Consider the following 22,548-nt stretch of genomic DNA (forward strand, 5'->3'; position numbering starts at 1 on the left):
GAAAATGAGGTCTTGATCTCAATGGGACTTATCTGGTTAAATAAAGGTTAAAAAAAAAAAAAAAAAAAAATCTGCTGTTGCACCTTGCATGTAATATGCATATTTCGGATCCTGTTATATCCCCTCTGGAGAAAATGCACCAGCTGCCACTGGTTGAAACATTGTACTCAACTTTATGTGGCATTAAGCAACATTCAGGAAGACGTCTGTGTACACTAGATGGCGCTGTATGGTAACATCCCAGCATGTGCATGAGTTGCCTGACCTGGGATGGATAGTTCCCTTTTCTAACTTTTGGGCAGCAGCCTTCCATCATAATAGTTAGAGTGCTAACTATCACAATGCAACACAATACAAGTGGACATATTTCAAGTTGGAGCAGGCTACTTAATGACTTGTTTCTACTTTAAGCATTAGGTTATTGGGTTATTAGCCCCTGCAGTATGAAAACAGGCTCCTTGTTGTTGGTGCTGAATGCAGCTGGAGCCCTCTCCCATAAACACTCGGACTTCAATAACTTGAGGTGATTAAAAGGCTCTGTCATTATTCTTTCACTCGTTAAGACGGCCTCTCAGATTTCAAGTGTCTCCTTTTACACTCCCGAGCCGCCACATTCATCATGTGAGCGCGCTGAAGTTTTACTGCGGCCGCTAGAGGTGGATGCAAAAACAGACTTTGAGTGTGGGATGGGCTCAAAGGGCAACTAGCCCAAAAACTTTCCCGGGGGATGAAAAAAAAAAGTGAAAAATACGAGCCGGGACATGAGTGGAGTGCAGCTCTCTATTCGTTTTTGACACAGTTCAACACATTTCATCCAGTGGAAACTCCGGGGTTATCCATCGACTTTATGGGCGTACCTCCGTGTTTTTGCATCACAGAGGAGTAAGGTGAGGGACAGGGTCACAGCTCCATAAATACTTGGTGTGGCAGCAGAGACTTCTGGATGGACCCTGGAGGAGTAAAAACTGCTGGAGGAAGCTTGCGCACAGGAGAGGAGCAGCGACTTTTCTGCAGGCTGATCCCTCACTTGTAGAAGGATCTGCGTGGGGAAAAAAAAACCCACCGTGAAAGTTGTGGTGCCTCTTCTCAATATGGAAAGTCTATGATTCGGTGTGGGGCAGAGATATATAACTTGTTTTATTCTGCGTTAAGAGTGAGATGTAGCTCAACTTCAAACACCCCACAATTGTCAAGATGACAGCGTTATCACCTTTGCACCGTGCGGTACTCGGACTCGCGTGGAGCTGCCTGAGTTTTCTGTCCTGCACACATTGCGGCTTAAGTGACAACCATGTGCACTCCAGTTTTATTTACAGGAGATTGCGCAATCACGAACGCAGGGAGATCCAGAGAGAGATCCTCTCCATCCTGGGCTTACCTCACCGTCCGAGGCCCTTCAGCCCCGGGAAGCAGGCGTCCTCCGCGCCGCTCTTCATGCTCGACCTGTACAATGCCATGGCCGTGGAGGAGGAGGAGGGCTTGGGGAAGAGCTTCAGTGCCAAGGCTCAAGGGCACTCAAGGAAGGGATACTACAGCCCACAGCATGCCGTGTACTCCCGCGTGCCGCAGCCTTATCGCGCGGCTCCTCTGTTAGGCCACAGTCCCGCACTCACCTCTGCGCACGAGAACAACTTCCTCAATGATGCAGACATGGTGATGAGTTTTGTCAATTTAGGTAAGTTGCATTAAAGTGGCTACTTTTCTCACCTTGATGACATTATTGCATTCGAATTTTAATGCAGGTGATGCAGTTTACATTTTATTTGGTGGTGAGGTGCAGCTGAAAAATACGCATCTACAATGTTACAATGTTACAATGTAATTTACAAGCAACACAAGCAAAGATCTAGACAAGAGGAAACAAGATCAGTAAGCATAACAAAGTGCTTCAAGTCCATTTGGGTGCAGGTACTGCCAAGCAGTGTAAAGGCAATGCACAAAAGTAAGTAAGGATTTTTTTAAATTTCATTTAATTAATTAATTAATTAATTTATTTATTTTTAAATAAAATAAGGAACATTTACAATGAAACAACCAAACCTTTTAAGACCTTCCATTATCATCATCAACAATTAACATCACCACAATAATGACCAAAATACCAAGTGATCACTCACGAGCTGAACACAGATTCCCAGAGTAGGGCAGGACAGTGTCTAAAAGTTATCCAAAAGTATAAAAAGTCCCTCTACAATTCAGTTTCCATTTAATCTTCAAACCTTATACTATAAAAAGATGTAATAGAGTATAATTTGCTTTTTCCCTGGAGTTGCCTTAATCTGTGTACTTGATAAAAATCTTACAGTATTGCAGGTTCTCAAAATACTGCAGCATGAAAGCCTACTTTTCAAGCATTAGACCTTTTTAATCACTTTATTTCTCAACGTGTCTGTTTTGCTTTGATCACATCTAGTTAATTGGTCTTGTCAAAGTAAAGTGACAAAAGTAGATTTAGTTAAAATAATCCAAGCAATATTTTGTATCTGTGACGAGCACATTCTCAGACATCAGTCCTTATCTGGCCTCTGATGCGTTCAGTTCAGTTTCCTTCACCCTGAGTGAAATATTTAGTGTTTAACAGAATTAGGCCCAACATTTTGACCTCAACAATTTGTGCTGCTTTCTATTAAAAAGCATCTGAAGTATAGAGTGATTATGTTTGTTCAGTAGCTGCGACCCTTAACCCTGCAGCTCAGAGAAACTTATCAGATGACTGTCTGACCCTGAGAAAATTGGTCTCAATTATTTCCCGTTGTTAGAGGGGAGTCATATTGACTTATGCCTGTTTATATTGAGGCTCTGTCACTAAGAAGAATCAAGGAATCAGATCTCTATATTTGTGTTACTTGGAGTATTTATTTGTATTTAATGAGAGTTAAAATATTAAGCATGCAGAGGAAATCCTCTAAAAAGAATAAGGCCAAATCCTAAATGAACATCAAAAAAACCATAAACTCTCGTAACATTGTGACGGTTTGGAGTTGTTGATGTGATTTCAATAAATTCCAAGCAAAACATGTAGAAGTGAATTTGTGCAGAATTGCTTAGAAGTCTAATCCCTCACCTTGGCTTGAGCCCATCTGTTTCCACTTACCACTATAGCAGGGCATGTACACTGTCAGCCTTGAAAGCTCCGCGCTCGTTCTGGGGACTGTCAGTGAAGTGTTCAATGGGGCTCTGTCTTTATTAAAGTACAACCACTGCTGCTTAAAGTATAGCTGCTGACCTCAACTGTTTTACAAACCACTATGTGGAACTTCATACAGTTTAATATGCTTACTTTAACCATTTGAGCTTACAGTGTTTAAATAAAAGAGCAGATATGTAGAATTCATTCATATACATGATGCAAGGGGAGCAAAAACCTCAATCATCTTTTAATCTTATGAACAAAACATTGATCCTGTCAGACAGAGACAGACAGAAGGATAAAGACTGCACTTAGACAACCTTTATCAGACAGTTAACTCTTACGTTTACATTTAAGCCATTAGAACATTAAATGCTGGTCTCAGTGGCACTTCTGCTTCACATTACTGCCCGTGGATACTATAATGGAACACGCTCAGTGGGTAAAAGTTAGACCTGACCTCTGACCTGTGTGTGCCAAGTAGCCGCAGGCGCTCTCACTTGATAAAATATCAGCAAAATGCACTGCATGATATCACCGTGGAGGTCAGACAATCCACTGACCTCAGCCTCCTCTTTGCAACGAGGCGGGGGTGTGAGAGGTTGGTAGTGGCTATCTTTTGTCATTTTCATAACGCTGATAAGGCGCTTTGATGCTTCCATGGCAAGGCAAGGCTTTATCTCATCAGATAGATAGACCTCCATGAAATCCTGCTGCACAGGATTTATTTCCACAGAGCAAGACATATATCAAGCATTGCCTAGAATTCAAGTCCAAGTATTGTCAGTGACTTGCTGTTTAAGACAAACGTAGTCTTAAAAGTTGAGTGTTATTAAAACTGTATGAAGCCTGAAGGAGGTCAGTAAAAGGTCAGAAATGAGGACCGAGTGCACACTCTCATGACGTTGAAGAATCCTGTCTGGTCTCTCCTCTCACTTGAGGAGCAGACGAAAGTGTCTTTAATTGAAATCAGCCTGTTTTTCTAAACTGACAGCCCATTCATCATGGCCAGAGAATGCAGTAAGGCACACAGTAGAGGGCCTGTCTGGGAACTGCTACCTGTATTCAGTTGACTGATTTAATGAACTGGAAAGTGCTTTTGTTGGTAGTGAAAATGTTTGGATTGGACCTGGAATGTAAAAGAAGATGTGATAAATTACTCTCTTTCTGTACCTTAATGCCGCCATATTTCCTACTTTGAGCAACATGCGCAGCAGTCCAGGAGCTGAAGTCATATATTTTATATTTTGAACTGTGTAAGCTTTTGCGTCTGCCAGTAAAAATGAAATTCATCATAAAATATTTTCTTTCCCAGTCGAGAAAGATAAAGATTTTTCTCACCAACGGAGACACTACAAGGAGTTCCGTTTTGATCTGACTCAGATCCCAGATGGAGAGGCAGTGACTGCTGCAGAGTTTAGGATCTATAAGGACCGCAGTCATGCTCGCTACGAGAACATGACTTTGAAGGTTTCCATACATCAAGTCATCAAGGAGTATCCGAACAAGTAAGTACCTCATCAAGCAGACAGACACATAAGAAGGTGCTGGTGGATTATAACTTGTATTTGGTTGAGTAGTTGCATTTTCTGCTAAGAAAGACTTAAACTTGAAGGATTTTCATTTGCAAAAACTGATTTCTTGTAACATTTATTTAACTGGAAATGTTATTGTTTCCTTTAAATTAAGATTCTACAGATTAAACATTATCAGCTGATAAAATGTTAGAGATTAAATATGAAAAATAAGAGTCAGCTCATCCTCACACAGCTGAAACAAAATGTTTTCTTATTATCTGTTATTCATATCATTGAAACAATGAGTATAATGATACTTTAAAAGCATTTTCTGCTTATCCTTTTAATACCTCAGTAAAATAATGAATCCACAACTTTAAAATGTATTTAAGAATTACTGTTAAGTATAAAATTGTTACTTTATCTTAGTTAAAGATCTCATTACTTCTTGCAACACTGTTAAAACGATGTGTCTCTTCATTATGGATTAAGATGTGCTTGTTTTTTAAATTTAGAAACATTAAACATTAAATATAATCATAGACAGTAAAATCTGATGATCTGCATCCACCCTTACATGCTGTGAAACCCAAAGCAGACAACAAACACAATCCTGTGTGCAGCTGCAAAAGAGTGAATAGAAAACAGAAACTGGTGCAACTTTAAATAACTGTATCTCATGCAGTTATCTCTTTTACAGTTAAATAGTCTAACAGCTATCGTCTTGCACTGTTGAAATTTTCCACTCTCATAGAACTGCCTTCTATCTTCAACTCTGTTCTCCTTCATTCACACCGTGTCTGCCTTACAAATATAGTCCTCGGATAAAGAGAACTCCATTAGCGAGTCGGCCACTTACGAAGCTTGGAAGGTCCATCAGTTATCACTCGTCTTGTGTTGCTTGCCAAGCTGTCCGTGTCCCAGATGAAACCATGGGGGCCCATATTAGGGGGAGGGGAGGGTGCTCCCTCGGGTGCTCCCGCGGTCACTGTTATGCCCACCACCTGCCTGCCTTAACAATATTCCGGAAGTTTAAACTATGACATAGCTGAATACACAAGGGTGTACTTAAAAGTGGGCCCACATTTGCTTGCCAAAAATGTGTGTGGGTGATTGAAGGGGAGATATGGCCCTCCTGGGCTTTGAAAAGGTCCAAGTCAATGGACTCTGCCATCTTAAAGGGGACGACTGTTCAGTTTAAGTTTTCACACAGGTTTTCATGGTGAATAGCATGTTTTCATTAGTGTTCAGGAAGAGGAACAAATCCTTCCCTGGGTGAGAAGTCTTAGAAACAACAGTGATGTATGCATTTCACAATAAATCACCTGGGTAATGATTTCCTTCTCAAACTTAAAAACTATAAACAGTTCAGTTTTTAGGGAGCACTGTTCTGTCATGTGTGTGTTCAACATATCACTCATATCTGGTTGCACTGTATAACCACATTTACTGCTAATGGTGTTCAGTTGGTTACTTCTATAGGATCCACCTGAGTGCCATAAATTACAGGGAATTTATGAATTAAGGAGAAAGTTAAAAAAATATATGTTGGTGCTTTTGAAGGCTAAAAGTAACAACAACATCCCCACATCAGTTTAGATCAAGTCAGGAAAATTTGAGCCTTCCCTTCCCATTTCACATCAGCACCTAAAAAGTATTTATTAAAGTATTATCACTCACCTATAGGAGTAGTAAGAGTAAAAGTTTTGACCTGAATGCTGAAGTTAATCATCAGCAACAGAATTTTTTCACGTAGTCACTTTTTTTATTTCTTTAATAAATGTGTTGTGAGTATTCTTCCCTGTATTTCCATCTTTTTAAAGATTCAGACGGCCAAATTATAGTAGAATTTAAAACCTTTGGTGTTGACATGAATGTTTGCCTGTTAACAGCTCTCTTCCCTGGTGTCTTTTCTGGCATGGATTTTAAAGGATTGGAAAAGTATTCAGATGACTTTTGAATTAAATGGTTTGGCTAGTTTCTCAACTTTTTTATAGCTGATAGTTTATATATCCAACAAAACAGTTTACCGACAGGTGAAATAAGCACGGATTGGTTAAATTAAAAGAGTGCTCTCTGCTGGATGTAAAGAAAAACTACTTAAAACAGTATGTTGCGCTTAAAGTCTTTAAATTTTAAATGTCTAACTGGTAGAAGTCAGAATATGGACTTTCCTCTGAGTTGTTTTGTGACAGAGGAATCCTTAAACCATGAAAACAAAGTGACAACTCAAGCACTCGTCTCCTTGCTTGAGAACGAAACAAGATACTGAAAAAAACAGGGAGCTCTTAAAAACATCCAGCCTTATGTCGCTTCAGTACAAGGGGTCAAAAACTCTGCAGGGGGCCTTTAATGTCAGACAACTACAAATTAACCTAACCTCACACTGTACTAAATCAGTCTCACTACATCCTACCCTGGTACTGACCTTTGCTACAGAACGAATTTCTAACAAGAAGAGTTGCATCGGAACAAAACTCTAAGTGGACCGTCTGCCCTACCTCTGTCCCTGGTATCGACTCCCTTTAACACTCTCGGTGGAGCAGTACATCCAGTTATCACAGCTGAACGGACCAGATTGATTTCTTGGCTCTAGAAATAGTGAAAACTCACCAGAACAAACTAAGTTATCACAGGATATTAGCTTAATGCCGTGCATGTTAAAAAGGAAGTTCAGCAGCATGTCACTCATAACAAGCAACCTTGGGTTGAATTCCTCATGAGGTTAAGATTTATTGCATGTGTAATAAACACATGAATATCGTCTGAATTATTGGAGCCAAATGGAAACGCTCGGTCCTCCAGTGGAGCACCAAATGACCACAAAACTAACCAGGTGCTGCCTTATCCGTTCTGCCATTTGAAAGGACTCCAATGCAAGGGTGCAGGGTTTTTTCAACTCTGGGGTGATTGATGCTTTCTGACAGGCTCATGGTAAAAATACACACAGGCTGATAACCATGATTCAGAACCTCTGAAATATGTTGCTAATCTAATAACTGAGATCTTGGAACACATACGAAAACACAGCTCTGCAGTTCAGTGTGAGTCACAGTTTCTTCAACATCTTCTTTTACTCTTAACTCCAGTTCAGCATTAGCATTGAGAATATTATTGACTACTTTTATCATATTAGCAGTTTTCAGCACTGAGAGCTTTTTATAGAACAAGGTTTGGTTTTTAAGTCACCTCAGATTCTAACTGATGCTGCAAAGTTTGGGCTCAAGCATTCATTTCTGATCAGTCATTGAAAACTCATTTATCAGTCCATGTCTGACTAGTCCTCTAGGAAGAAGCACATGGTTTCTTTTCTGTGTTGCACTAACACCATGACAAATAGGCCACACATATTAAATAGTTTCCTCCGGATTACAATGAATTCTTAATAATAACATGAAAGCACACTGGAAGAAAAAGCAGCTCTTGCTAGTGTGTGTGTGTTTGCTTTTGGAGTATGCTGCATTTGAACTGCGCTTTATTTACTGCAGATGTTCGTTTCATTGTATTTTTTTCACCTACCTCCAGAGATGCTGAGACATTCTTGCTCGACTCCAAAAAGGTCCAGGCATCCGATGGAGGCTGGCTGGTGTTTGACATCACAGCGACCAGTAACCACTGGGTGATGAACCCGCAGCAGAACTTGGGCCTGCAGCTCTGCGTGGAGACTATAGATGGCATGTGAAGTTCAGTTTTTCCATCTACAGATTTCACATTAGATTTGTTTTATACTCTTCACATTTATCTGAGACTCCTGGAACCTCAGAGTACAGGAAGTTCATCCATCTCAAATGTCTGCGTTTGATAAAAACTGATATTTTCACTGACGTCAGGGAATATTTTCTTTGTATGTTTATATATTATTGTCATTTTTTACCACATATAAAATGACCATAAATTCACCAAAAAGATTAATAGCCTGACCTAGATTTTATGAAGGTGCTTGACTCCGGAATCACCTTGAAGCAGCCATTAAATGATAATATATTTTCCATTTTTCTTGAGTTTTATTTTGCAAGTTTTATTTACCTTCTGTTTTTTTAAAGGACGAAGTATCAACATAAAATCTGCTGGAATCATCGGGAGGAACGGGCCTCAGTCCAAGCAGCCGTTCCTGGTAGCTTTCTTCAAGGCCAGCGGGGTGTTGCTTCGCTCCGTCAGAGCTGCTGGTGGGAAGAAAAAGAACCACAATCGCAATAAATCAACTAGTCAACAAGAATCATCCAGGGCACCAAAACCTGGAGGTAGGATGGTCTTTATACCCTATTTAATCCTACACATGCGATTCCCTCCTTTGATCCATTTAGAAGACATCCTTTTGCCCTGATAAGGATCCATCTGGCTGTCCATCAGACTGTCAGGCTTAACAACCTTATTTCCTGCAGCAGGATATCTCTGCACTTATTGGCCTTTTGACAATGAAATAAAAAAAATGCTATCACATATAAAACTGTCAGAATTCATTTCATCAGACGACTCTGTTTTTAAGATGTTTTGACAATCATAGTTTGTTTTTCACAGTTTAGACTTTTATTATTTATTATTTTAAGTTATATTTTTTGGCCTTTTTGCCTTTATTTTATAGGATAGCTGAAGAGAGACAGGAAATGTGGGGAGTAGAGAGTGGGGGAAGACATGCAGGAAATGGTCGACCAGCCGGGAATCGAGCCGGCGACCCCTGCGACAAGGACTGTAGCCTCTGTATGGGGGGCGCTTAGACCGCTAGGCCACCAGCGCCCCCACAGTTTAGACTTTTGAACAGAAATATGTAGAAGATTGTCGGTATATTGCGCAATAGCTCCATATCTTCCTCAAACCACTAAATGATAAAGCCTTTTGTTTAAGACCTTATCCATCATTTCCTCTAACGCCAGCTTGAACACTAACCTTTCTTTTTGGTGCAATATTAATACCAATTCACAAAACATGTAAATCAGAATGGTATTAGATTGTCTTTACTTTTGTATATTAGGATGTAGTAAAAGTGTCACCCTCGGAAGTCTTCTTGTCTTTAACTTCCCTGATCTTTTTTTCTGTTTGTCTCAACTTTTATTTAAAGATGCAGCGAGTAAAAGTAAGAAAACCCTGTAAGAGATATAATGGATAGAGGCAGAGCTCTTGAACTTACTTCCCTGCATATGTCATCAATCATGACAAATGTAATGAACAGTTAGGGCCTATTAAAGGTTTCATGTTATTAACACTCTGGATTATTTGCCTTGTTATAGTTCTTTGACTCTTTCAAGATGATGTTAGAAAGTAAAACCTGCAAGAATACTCAGTGAAAACCAAATATTCAATGAATCGTTTGACATCCTTTGACTGTTTTTAACTCGACATCCATAGAAAATACTTTCTCACAGTATTGAAAGGTATAACTGGGCCTACAGTGATCTTGAGTACAAGAAGAGTACAAGAAGTCTGCACTTATGAACTGTTCTGCATTTGTTTTTCTACTTCAGATAGATAGATAGATAGATAGATAGATAGATAGATAGATAGATAGATAGATAGATAGATAGATAGATAGATAGATAGATCTTTATTTGTCCTTAATAAGGAAATTTGTTGCAACCGTCTGTACAGGAATACATGTATAAACACAATAAACAATAAACATCCACCCAGCCTCACAGCAATGGTGCACCTCATCCCACATACTGTATATACACACCGGACACATATGAACACACTGGACACATATATGCACACCAGACACATATAAACACACCGGACACATTACAGTGGCATTCTATTTAGCAGTGCTATGGCCGATGGGACGAAGCTTCTGCCAAACCGGGCTCGCCTACAGTATGGGGATCTGTATCTGCGACCGGAGGGGAGTAGTGTGAAGACTGAGCAGAGGGGGTGTTGGGGGTCCAGTGTTATAGTGCGTGCTCTGCGTATGATGGCTCTGTTGTTGAGGTCATATGTTCAGAAACTTCCAAGTTTTCATGCACTGTTATATGAAAACGTGTGAAAAGATACAAAAAAACAAATGTTACTTTCTGTTGTACAAATAAAGGTCTCCTTTTTTTCAGATTACAATGTCAGCGAACAGAAACAAGCCTGCAAGAAGCATGAACTCTACGTCAGCTTCCGAGACTTGGGCTGGCAGGTAAGATGTATTTATTTTAATACAAATACAATGAACAATGTATTTTTATGGCGCTTAAAACGCAACACTAAGAAAACTCACCATGTGTCATAAATAAAAGGGAGTTAATTTTTTTTTGTTCAGGATTGGATCATTGCACCTGAGGGCTATGCTGCTTTTTACTGCGACGGCGAATGCTCTTTTCCACTCAACGCACACATGAATGCAACAAATCATGCAATTGTGCAAACCCTGGTAAGTATTCTTTAGAGTGCGCTGCACATGTGTGCTGCAATAAAAATTCTGTTATAAGCCACCATAATGTTCTTAGCAGTAATATTTCACTTGAAACTCGCTGCTGTTACGCCTCTTTTAAACCTACTTACTCTCATTTATAGGTCCATTTAATGTTTCCTGACAACGTGCCAAAGCCGTGCTGTGCCCCAACCAAGCTCAACGCAATATCAGTGCTTTACTTTGATGACAGCTCCAACGTCATCCTCAAGAAATACAGAAATATGGTCGTTCGGTCTTGTGGTTGCCATTAGTGGCTGGACTCACTTTAACTTATGGTATCTGGTGTTGGAATGGCTGGAAAACATGTGCTGCAGGTGTGATGTGATGTACAGTATTATGTATATAAAGTTTTACTTCCTAATTTATTTTCTTTTTTTAAGATAGCACTGAATATTGTTATATTTAAATGATTAGGACAAAGTTTTGATTTTCTTTATACTAGCTATCATTTATCTTTTTGTGTCCATCGGCATATACTCTCTCTTTATTAGGTCTGTATGATAAATTATATGAGTTAACTATTCACTGGAGTCGCAATACATAAGATCACTTCCCCTCTTGCTCATTTTTCAACTTTAACAATACACTAGTGTGCCGAATGCTCACTCAACTATGCAGAATTAAACCAGGGTGTCAGTGTATGACATGCTTTTCTTCAACACTAACTGTAATTTTTCATAATACACCAATAATTGTTCATGACTGTTAATAAAAGGTACAGATATTACCATGTATCATTAACTTCACAGCTAGAACAGGCCGTTGGAAATCAAATTGGATCTCTGGAAAAAATACAGTGAGTGTTCTCTAATCTAAACCGAGCTGCCCAGAGCTATTTTCAAGCTGTCACCATCTTTCAGCGCTGATACTGTTTCACCTTTTCCAAGCCAGCTTTTTTTTTTTTCTCTTAAGAGAGTGTGTCCTCAGAAGGGGGATTATGTCAGTCTGGAATGAAACTCTTCCATAAACACTGTTTTCTCACTTCTCTGTGGACTCTGTCATAGCTGCAAGCATTTTTTTTAATTTTTTTTACTTCACACTAATTTTAGCTCTTCTGGGGAAAGTATATCTTATTGTAGAATGTTGTGTATTTTAATAAATGTACCACTTGGAAATCTCTTACCTCTTGCTTTGCTTTTACTTGACCTCACAGACCTCACATGCTTATCAAAATACATCGATGTACGAAGGTATTAAATCTTGTAGCTGTTTCCTCTCCTCAAGCTGCAAGTCCTTATTCCTTTTCTAATTCACGTGGTCCTCTCGTGTTTCTGTTTGGAACTCTACGGATGTTTTACAAACTGTTGCAGGACTACTGCTTGGTTTATAAATGTTTGACAAGACTGATATAAACTAGGGGTCCACCCACAGCGCCTGTTGACATACTGTTGGAGAGGGGGTAATGCTTGTGGTACAGTGCTTGCAGTAAAGTAATGTTGTGACCTTCAAACAGCCCAAAACAGTGATTATCAGGAGGCCGCAAGCAGAGAGAAGTATATCATTTAAAGTGACCCCTCCCTGCTTATGGGGATAGATAACATCCATCACATTATTTATATGTGATGTGTAGGTCACTTCTCTGCTTGCTTACAGTCATTTTTTCCAATGTTTCCATCTGTAAGGAGGTAGGATTCACCACTGGAAACACAGAACATAAACTAAACTGAGCGTGTGTCGTTGCCTCTCCTCCTCACTCAGGATCACCACCGTTTCCAGGAAGGAGTGAGAGATCTTGCTATTTCATGAGAAGTCCTCTGGTTTACCAGGTATTTTCAAGTGTCTTGGAAATCTAGGGATTAGGTTAAGGATTAATATTTATTTACACAACTGTGTTGACCCTCACTAAACACAGGATATGTACTGTTGCACTTTTTCTCCCCTCACCCTCACTTTTATAAAAATGTTTTCCTCTGACATGGTTGAACATTGACTGACTGTATTTCACTTAATTAAAAGCAGTGGCTGGCCTGCCCAGATGTTATGTGGGCTCCTTCTAAAAGGAGTGTTGACATTCAGTGAATAGAAGAGGCCACCTGCTAACTTAACTCTTGGCTTGAGGGCTGATTTGCATTCCTGCGGCCTGTTGCCTGGCATGATTACTCCTCGCACTTCACAATCCCATCTACTGTTAAATATAAGGGATTCTTTCCAATTCAGCCACATTTCTTCTTTTCTGTTCATCCATCAATGAGCTTCTTTTAAACTTCTCGAAAACTGCGCAGCCTTCTGGATAAAAACCTCCAAACCACTTGAGAGGAAAGGCTAACAATCCCCACACTCAGGGCAGATTAATATAGTGACCCCTTCTCCCCCGAGACCCCCGTGGTCAAAAACAAGCTGCAGTGAGTCAGAGGTGCTTTGACATTTATCGGATCAGCACCTCCAGTGGCCACTTCTGAAACACGGAGGCAAAAGGTTAAAACCCACTGTGCTTACTTTTCATGAAGGGTCTCTTGTGAATTCTTCCTGAATCATGCCCTCAGGTTTATTATACATGTCACAACATACGCCTGCTTTACATAAACACAGTTATATAATGACAGGATGCGTCTCCAGGTGCTGATATTAATGTTTTTTTTAAATACAAGTCATGTTTATTCTCCTGACCTGATCGGGAAAACAGACGTGAACCTTCGAGCGGCTGTTCAGATGATGTTCTCTTGTTTAATAAATTTGACATATTTCATTTGGAGAGGTCGTCTTGAACCTTGAGCTGACTGGGACTGTCTGTCAAGGCAGCAAATAGTTTTCATGTCATCTAAATCACTGGAAAGAGAAGAAAACAGAAGAAAATCTGAATGTATCCTAACACATAACAGAGTGAGGTGTTTGTCTGGGAGAATGACCAGAGATGCTCTCACAGATGAAATCAAAGGAACTGCAGTATTTTATAGTTCTGTTTTTTCCTCATGAAGATTAAAACCTACTGACTTCAGTGGAAGGATCTTCCCGTCAGCCATATTGAAGTGACTTTAAACCTCAAAGATCCAGAGTGACTCAAAATGATGAGGAACAGTTTCTAATTATGTGAAAGCACGCAGCGTAAAGTATTTACAAATACTCAAAAGGAAAGTATCTTTTCCTCATTACGGACAGGCAACCAAGAATAATTGTTTCACTTCATATTTCTGGCATATGTTTTTTTAATGCCAAGCTTCTTAAACCTCTTCAGGGCTCTCTAGGCTTGACTGTAATATCCTAGAATTGTTTATTTATGGTGACTTTAAGTAGTTTTGAGAACTTATTCATTTTGTAAACAGGTGTTTTGAATGAAAACATTCGAAGCTAATGAAATTCCGTCCGTAGTCCTTGAAAAATAATTTAGATATTACACAAACAACCATAAACTGTGAAACTAAACATTTGTTCATAGTCTTAATGGGTTTAGTGTATCAAGTACTGTATAAGCACACTTCTGGTTAAATGTTAATGGTGCAGCCAAATGACTGACATGAAGGTTATTTTGTTCACATTTTGTTCGGTCTAATAAAACTACAAAACATTAGAGGAACTGTTCCTTCGGTTTACTAATACCATGCTTCATCGTCTTACCCCATGTTAACCAGAGGTCTCTTTTCTCTCTGTGGCTCAAAGTTTATTTTTACAGTGTCACCTTCCAGTCCACCGACAAGGCAAGTGAAATTGTATCTAATAAAAATGTTGTGCAGTTTACCTAATTCATCTCCCCACATATGGTTCTCCTTATTTGTATTCTGTGGGTGGGCTGTGGCTTCCATACAGCTCAATCAGTCCCCTTCTGAAAAAAGAGAACATATGGGTCACATTTTTACATGTTGTTTGGTATGACAAGGCTGCAGAAGGACCAGTGAGGAATGTGTCCTAACAGAGGACAACGCAGAAACACTGTTATGTTTGCTTGTTATTCACATGCGCGCGTTAGCTTCTAGGGCCAGTAAAAAAAAATCAGGGTTTTCAGTTCTCAGAGTTACAACAGACTGTTTGTGAGCCGGGCTGTCACTTCCCATTACCGTTAGAGGTGGCACCTGTGCTGTGAAAATGTTTCTTTATATTGAAATCATGTTCTTGAATCCTTGATTTAACATGTGTGTTAAATCGGATGGGTCAGCTGAAGTTTGTCAGTAAATTCTGTTGGACAAAGATTTTCTTTGACTATTTATTAAATGCAATATAAAGATAAATCCAAACCCTCTGTTGGCTTTTTATTTACACGCAGCTGCTTTTTGAAGTCTAAGCTCGGGATATCCATTTTCTTTTTATTTCCAATTACATCCTGAATGTATGGAACGAACTTTAGAGCTGTGGTCTCGTCTCAGTAGAGAGTAAAAGTTCCTGACATGAGAGGCTAACAAAGTCTGAGCTTTACGGTGACTTAAATCCTCTTTCAATAATACATTTTATATCAAACTCTTGAGCCATGATGTCTCTGTCCTGTATCCAGCGAATGATTTACTATGATACAGACATTTCAAGTCAAAGCTTATTATGCTGTCAGAGCAGGTACATTTGAATAATCTAGTAATATTGAGACACATTTATGAATAATGGAACATGATGAATAAAAGCAGAGAAGAGAAGTATAATTATCTCTGGAAAAGTTATCACTGCTGTTAAAACCTGCGGCTCTATTGTTTTTTTAATGAAAATGAGATAACTGCCAAGCATCTAAATTCAAGGCACTGACTCAGAGTTTATGATGATCAGTAAAGCCATGAGGATTCAAGCTGTTCAGTACTTTATATACTGTTGATAGTTCAGCTCAGTAGAACTGCATCTGCCAGCTCTTCTCATCAACATCTGTTTAAACTAAAGACAAATGCACATATTTGAGACTTATTTCCATAAACCTCTTGATTCAAAAGTATTGGATGGTCTGTGGCCTCTTAAATTATGTATAATACAATGACAAAACAATTTCACATCAACCAATTTTCATTTGTATAGCACCAAATCACAACAAATGTTATCTCAAGACGCTTTACAAACAGAGCAGGTCTAGACCGTACTCTATGTTATATTATTAACAAAGACCCAACATCAAGACAGGATATGATCAAGTCCCCTCTTACAGACAGGACTCAGTCTGATCTCATCTTAATCCACTTTAGCAAGTTACAGCTGCAAGGACAAACTTCCTTTAACAGGCAGAAACCTCCAGGACCAGACTCATGTTAGTCAGACATCTGCTGAGACTGAGTTGGGGTTGGAAAGAGGGATAGAGGGAGATGAAGAGAGAGAGAGAAAGAGAGATTATAGTGATGACACACTCTGCTTTTTTTATTAACTAAATTTGTAAAAATGTTTCTAATAAGTGGATCAAGTCTTGCTTGAAATTAACAAGACATATTTAACACAATAAATGAAAGTACCTGGAGTTTATTTTTAAGGGATTCTTTTATCTTAACTGCAAATTGAACAACATACAGTGTTAGAGAAAGAACCAGGGGGATAACACAAGGGTATTCATGGGGCCCAGGCTGTTCTTAAATGTTGTCTGTCTTTCAGTACTTCACTGGATGTCCTGATCACCTGTCGGGTGTTATTGATAGCTGTGTCAGACCAGCATATTTTAGGACAGGGTGCAAAATCTTGTCAACTTTTTTAGATTACTGTACAATTACTGAACACAGTTTCTGGACACTGAACATTAAACACTGAATCTTGGGGTGATGGCTGGAGCCACACAGTGGTAATGTCTTCCCAGCCACACGCAATGAACACAATTGGTTCCATTTAGTAGTTTATTTTTCTTGTATTTAGTCTTACATTGTTTAAATTAGCACATCTTTACACTGTAAGATTATTAACACATCTCTGTTGTTTCTTTTCTCTGAGTTACCTTGCTGTGGGGGAATGGCACTGCCTTGGTTGAATAAAAGGCGTGGCCAAGGGTGGAAAGGACTTTAATGCTGAAGCCAGCTGAGTGGAGCAGACCACGGGCTCTGATGTCATGGGGGGGGGGGTTAGGCTTTGTTAGGATTACTTTTAATTCAGTTTAATTAAGTGTCCATTTTGTTTACCCCTTGAGTTAAACTTGGTTTGGCCCAACCACTGTTTAAGTTTCTTTTTTGTCTCATTGTGGAAGGTCTGTTTGTTTAGTTCACACCTTACATTTTGTTGTGTTAATTTGAGTTTCCTCTTTTATAGGCCTAGTTCTTCTAATTCTGGTTTGTGAATTTGGTTTGCATAATTTGGGTAAAATAAAAACCCACTTTCCTTCAAAAGTAACACCTGTGTCTTGTACCCTACGACTTGATCCCTAACACTTGGTTAAATAAGACGAGATGTCTCAAAAGAATAAGACTTCAAAGGGTGTGGGTTTCTCTGCCTGAACTTTTGAACTTTTGAGATAACATCAAAACATGCCAAACCACACTCAGACCTACATCAAACTTGACTTTAAAAGGTTACAGTTTATCTGTCCTGTAATCTTTACATTTCTCCATCTATATGACCAACAAAATATGCTCCAGTAATAATTTAGCAAGCAAATAGAAACGTCAACAGTCACCATTTCACCTGGTTCATGTGTATTCTGGCAGTTGTAAATTTTGCTGTGAAATTCAATTTCTCTCCCACCAAGGATATGGATACACTGAAGGAAATCTCTGGACTTTATGAGGCAGTCAGGGCCGTAATCCATCCATGAACTCCTCCACGGTGCAATAGAAGAATCTGCACAATAAATATCTGCCTGCTTAGAAACATCCGCTTCAGTGTATCCGTGACAAAGTGGTGTTAACAAGTGCTTTTGTGAAAAAAAAAGGAAGATTGTAGCATGTCAGAGTGAGTGATACGCTGTTACTGCAGGCGACTGATTATCAACTGAGGATTTTGGTGTTTTTGATCACACTCCTTGTTAGATATAGAGTCATATTATTCAAGTAAAAAGAGTCTCTTGGTCACTTTAAGCACCACAGGCACACCAAGACGAAATGCATTTTTATGAATCAATACTCAACGGTCATGATATTGTCTGGATACAGGCCAAACACAGGTCAGTGGCTTCTGTGACGAGAAGCTCCAGGGTACTCTGTGGAATAATTACTGTAAGTTTAATCTCTAACACACATGCTGTCTCTAAGGGGAGCTGTGGAAAATTGGCTCAGAGCGACCAGGCTTTCCTGAAGAAACTGTAAGGTAGGCTGCTATTTTTATACAGCCTTTACATTTTCAAGAGACCATGTTCACATTCTCTCTCTCTCTCTTTCTCTCTCTCTCTCAACCAAGATGTGATTGAGTAGTGAAAACTTTCCCTACATAACAGCAATATCATATGCTGTATAAGAAGTGTAAATATGTAGTAAATGTCCATTTTTGGCTCTTTCTGGCAGCGTGTCTTCAGCATGATTCAGTTTCAATTATACACCTTTAAAGTGGTCTGTTGCTGCAGGACTGGGTGTAATTATTCAAACTATACACTACATCTGACAAACCCATCCATCTTCCATCTCTTGTATGAAAACCTTTGTCACGAGTGTTGCTCTCAGGATGATGTTAATGTGCTATTCGCTCAGCACCAGGACCCTCTTGTTGTTACAGTTCTGTTCAATCCATGATGTTGAAATTGAAGACGGATGGAGGATGAAAATTGATTTAATCTGGTTCCTGTTTTCGTTCTTCCACTTTGTTTTCAGTGTATATCTGAGAGCTTAAAACCTCTTTCATGCCATGCCGAAACCTGTACTCCATAAAACGCCGTTCTTCACATCTGTTTCTTTCTTAGTGCAAAACAGAGAATGGTCTCTTTCTTTTACATGCTCCTTTTTCCATTTGAGAAATATTTTGTGACATTTTGCTCTGTGTGATTTTTATATAATGCTTTGAGGCATTTATCATCCACTGAGTCTCAAAGCATCATGTGTAAAATATACTGTTCTCTGGAGGCTTCTTACAAAATAGTACAAAGACATCCTTCTTCCTGTCAGGGCAAATCTGTTTGATTCATTTAGACAAATGTAAAGAGTACGGGTGAGTTAGGGAGTTAACCTAACCGTACAGTCAGGAGGAATCAACATTTCTAGTCTATTATTGAGCCGACCAAATCAGACAGGAAACCCCATTTTGATAAGAGGAATTTGAAAATGTGCCTTATTCTAATACAGTGTAGATGTGTGTACAATATAGACTCTATATATAATAGTGTCGCTCCGCCTTTTCCCATTGTACGGTTTTGAAGCCAAAATATCCCATTCCAGAAAGCAGACATCTTGTACATTTTCTGCAGCCAGAGTCTGCGCAGTAGGGAATTTGTGTTTCCACAGTAACAAGCTCCGCCCTACAGCGTAGCGTCCCGAGATCCTACGGAGTTTCTCTCCACGGCAGCTGTCAATCAAAGCAAAACCCGGATGTAAAACCCCGTTTTTTAACCTCTAATAACTAACGAAAAAGAAACTTTTCAGAAAAAAGAAGCCTTGAACACAAAACAGTCAAATAATAACTACATATCACCACAGCATACGGATGTGAGAAATGTTTGTATGACGTGTATTCATTTTTTAAAGAGTGACCGCAGCCTCATTCAAATGAATGGGGGAGACAGAGTTTTTGACCTATACTGCAGCCAGCCACTAGGGGGAGCAGTTTTTGAGGCAGCCTCACTTCGAGCCAAGCGAGATGATGTCCATTTCATATACAGTCTATGGTGTACAAGTGTAAAAGGTTGCCAGTGTTTTACACAAGCGGCAACCTCCAGTCTCAAAATATGAAGCCCATGTGGAAGTGTTATAAATTGCAGTTCATCGAGCATCCGCTTGAGGCTGGCTGCAGAAAAAACACAAACCACATACTCACCAATTCAAAAAAGACGATCTTTACAGCAGAAATAAACATGTTTACAGCCTGGTTCAAAAAAACAGCTTCGGTCTGAAGAGCTTATTTCTCTATCGGCATACCCTGTACGCAGGGTGAATTTCTTTTCGAACGCGACGGTTCAGAAGATATTAAGATTACGAGTTTTGCCCATTTAAGGACATGACTGACTTGACTGACAGGCAGGAACACTGTAGCTGTTGGCGAGGAGGCTCAAAACCTGCCTCTTTACCTCACACTAGCTCAACAGAAGTTATGTTGAGTTCAGAATTTCCAATATGGTTCCCTCCGACAATTGGCTTCAAATCAGCGCTTCAGAACAGATGGGTGACGTCACCTATACTACGTCCATTATTTATCCAGTCTATGCTTTTACATATCAATGTCATAAAACTCTTAACTGTTCATATTTCTCTCCTGTCTTGCAAAAAAGCTGCTTCCCTTTTCTTACAGATGACAAAAGCACTATTTGATCTTATTGGCAAAATGTCACCTCTTCTTCTACAAACATACCACCGTAAACTTTTAAGTTTCCACTCACCTGCATGACATTGATTCCTAAAAGCAGGAAAACCCCCGAAGGCCAGTTCTTTAAAGTAACCCTCTGCAGCTGGTATTTGTCAAGATAAACCATCGCAGCTGAGTCTCCTTGAAAGGGAGAAACGGTAAAAGGCCAGTTAGGGTTAATCGACTGATGCAGTCATCATGTATAGAAAAAGACACATTGAGAAAGAAACTTTTTACTGGAGATGTAGTCACTTTTCTGGCATTAGATAGCAAATTTAAATGATTACATCATTACTCTGAGATTTGTCAGGAATGGTTGCCATACACAAGTGACATGTTATTGTAAAAGGTCATATAAACAGTGAAAATCCCTGTAACACTGTACAATAAAGTAAAAGGCTTATCAAGTAGAAATAGAAGCACAAATTCAGTGTTTCATCAGAACGCTGTTCACTCTATTTCCATGCTCTGAGTCATTTTAGTCAAGGTTTAAAGACTCTATAAAAGCACTAAAGGGCTAATACAACATTCAACCCATGAAATTATTTTGGCAGATTTAATGCAACACTGATTTGGTTTAAAGGATACCACAAGCTGTAGAAAGTTACACATTTGTTTGAAACCATTTTACTACAAAGAAGTCAGATAAGGTGGCTGAGCTGCTTGTTTTCTGTTCCCAAAAGAACCATGAATACATAATTAGAGGCAAAACGCCAAAAGGCAGTTTAAAATTTTAGGGGGTGGCAACTGATAGACATCAACCTTGAAGTCTGCTACAAAAAATAAAAGGCTTTTTCAGGGCTGATCATATGAGTTGCCCTCCTCCCCTGAAAGAGGCAGAGGTCTCTCATCACAGAGCAGTTTAGCGTGGTGAGATGGTTGAATGCGAGGACTTCATTAAGCCCCTCTATTGTTAACATCTGGGTTCAGAAGAATGGCTCTTTCTCTGGTAAATGTTGCCCCGGCTTAACAAGGGATTTTATTACACCATGGAGTTGACATTGGCAGCAGTGTCACGTCTGGCAATGGAAACCCCTCAAAATGTTAAGGTCACAGGAGATCAATCAAAGCAGCCTGTTTCCCAGAAGCCTTCAATTTTTGCTAAACACAGTTTAATGTTCGTCTACTCGTACTGTTAATCAAGATATAAAACATTAACTTGAAGAATTTTGATTAAAAACTTGTTTAGATGCTTCAAAGGGGAGACAGAACCCTTTTGTAGATCACTTGAAGCAATCTTGAATTAAACAAGCTCTGCTTTCTTCTTTTTTTTCTTGCTCCTGCCCTCCTTTTTTTGGATGCATGTATTAATCTTTCCCAAAAAGGTTTCCACTCGATTCCCTGGCTACAGAGCAACACCAGTCTCCCACATTGCTCCATTTGCCACTTTGCCTCACACCATTTCCCTATCTCAGCATCCATCCCCCCATCCCACTCTGTTTTCACCCCCTCCCTAGGATGTGGCTACCATGGCAACTGCTGAATCATCCTCCGCCGCATGCAGCCATCCTCTCACACAGCAAGGCTCTCCATCCTCGTGGCAAGCATTAGCAAATTGATCTGATGCTTCAGTTTCCTAGATTATCACCGGACAGTCTCAGAGGACACAGAGGGGCAGCAGGCTGAACAGCAGCCTTTCGGATGGGTAACGTACCCACTTCAGTGAAGCACTGTCTGAGCTATGAGCAACTTGTCCAGGACTACCCATGGCTAAGACGCTGGCTGCTAGAGGAGAAGGTGGGCGTTGTTTTCTTCTTTCTAATCTGCTGCACATGCCCTGCCACATGACTCTCTCATGACAGAGCGGCTGAAGAGCGGAAGCCAGCAGCCGCTGATGGCAGCATGGACACAATATACTGCTTATATAATGCCTCCCTCTCTATTGAAATCTTGCTCTACTTTAGAATAGGAGTGTGTTTATCAGGATGAAAAGGATTCTCTCTGTGTAAGAACAGTGGATTATATTCAAAATACTAAATTGACTGTATAGTGTTGAAAGATAGAGAAGAGATGCTACCGTTTCCTGTGTTATGTAACTCCATTTGCTGCCTCTGCAGCATTATTTCATAACAATTTGACAAGAGGAATATATAGTAGCCTTTTGTTGGGTCACAAACTGTTGCTTTCCAAATGATCTAAGTGAATGAGCACTTACTGATCACATACTTTAATTATATAAGTTCATAGATTTGTAATTTTAATTAAATCAAATC

General features: G+C 39.6%; 2 protein-coding genes and 1 long non-coding RNA gene across 6 annotated transcripts in view; 2 read left to right on the top strand and 1 right to left on the bottom strand.

Moving 5' to 3' along the window:
• Positions 1–426: 426 nt before the first annotated feature.
• bmp5 (bone morphogenetic protein 5) lies at positions 427–12,158 on the top strand. Its single transcript, XM_034682737.1, has 7 exons — positions 427–1,675; positions 4,446–4,638; positions 8,173–8,321; positions 8,691–8,888; positions 10,686–10,762; positions 10,886–10,996; positions 11,140–12,158. Exons 1-7 carry the CDS (start codon positions 1,195–1,197, stop codon positions 11,287–11,289), a joined length of 1,359 nt encoding a protein of 452 aa, XP_034538628.1. The 5' UTR covers positions 427–1,194; the 3' UTR covers positions 11,290–12,158.
• Positions 12,159–13,677: 1,519 nt separating this feature from the next.
• LOC117812132 lies at positions 13,678–16,881 on the bottom strand. Its single transcript, XR_004631141.1, has 3 exons — positions 16,857–16,881; positions 14,712–14,795; positions 13,678–13,804 (listed from the first exon to the last, which is right to left on the bottom strand). It is a non-coding gene; the product is annotated as an uncharacterized LOC117812132 (long non-coding RNA).
• A 4,874-nt stretch (positions 16,882–21,755) lies between these two features.
• Positions 21,756–22,548, top strand: part of hmgcll1 (3-hydroxymethyl-3-methylglutaryl-CoA lyase-like 1) — a 22,756-nt gene continuing 21,963 nt past the window's right edge. For all 4 annotated transcript variants that reach the window (XM_034682744.1, XM_034682745.1, XM_034682746.1 and 1 more), the window contains exon 1: positions 21,756–22,072. In XM_034682744.1, the coding sequence (XP_034538635.1) occupies positions 21,977–22,072 (96 nt within the window). In that variant the 5' untranslated portion in view covers positions 21,756–21,976. The remainder of the gene's footprint in view (positions 22,073–22,548) is intronic.

This window comes from Notolabrus celidotus, chromosome 4, assembly GCF_009762535.1.
Source record: "Notolabrus celidotus isolate fNotCel1 chromosome 4, fNotCel1.pri, whole genome shotgun sequence".
Taxonomy (NCBI): Eukaryota; Metazoa; Chordata; class Actinopteri; order Labriformes; family Labridae; genus Notolabrus; species Notolabrus celidotus.

What these genes read in the sequence shown, in the direction of transcription:
- bmp5 (XM_034682737.1), top strand. Translation starts at nt 1,195, where the DNA reads ATGACAGCGTTATCACCTTTGCACCGTGCGGTACTCGGACTCGCGTGG. An exon ending in GATGAGTTTTGTCAATTTAG is followed by an intron (nt 1,676 to 4,445) that starts GTAAGTTGCATT and finishes TTTCTTTCCCAG; the next exon opens with TCGAGAAAGATAAAGATTTT. An exon ending in CAGGGCACCAAAACCTGGAG is followed by an intron (nt 8,889 to 10,685) that starts GTAGGATGGTCT and finishes CCTTTTTTTCAG; the next exon opens with ATTACAATGTCAGCGAACAG.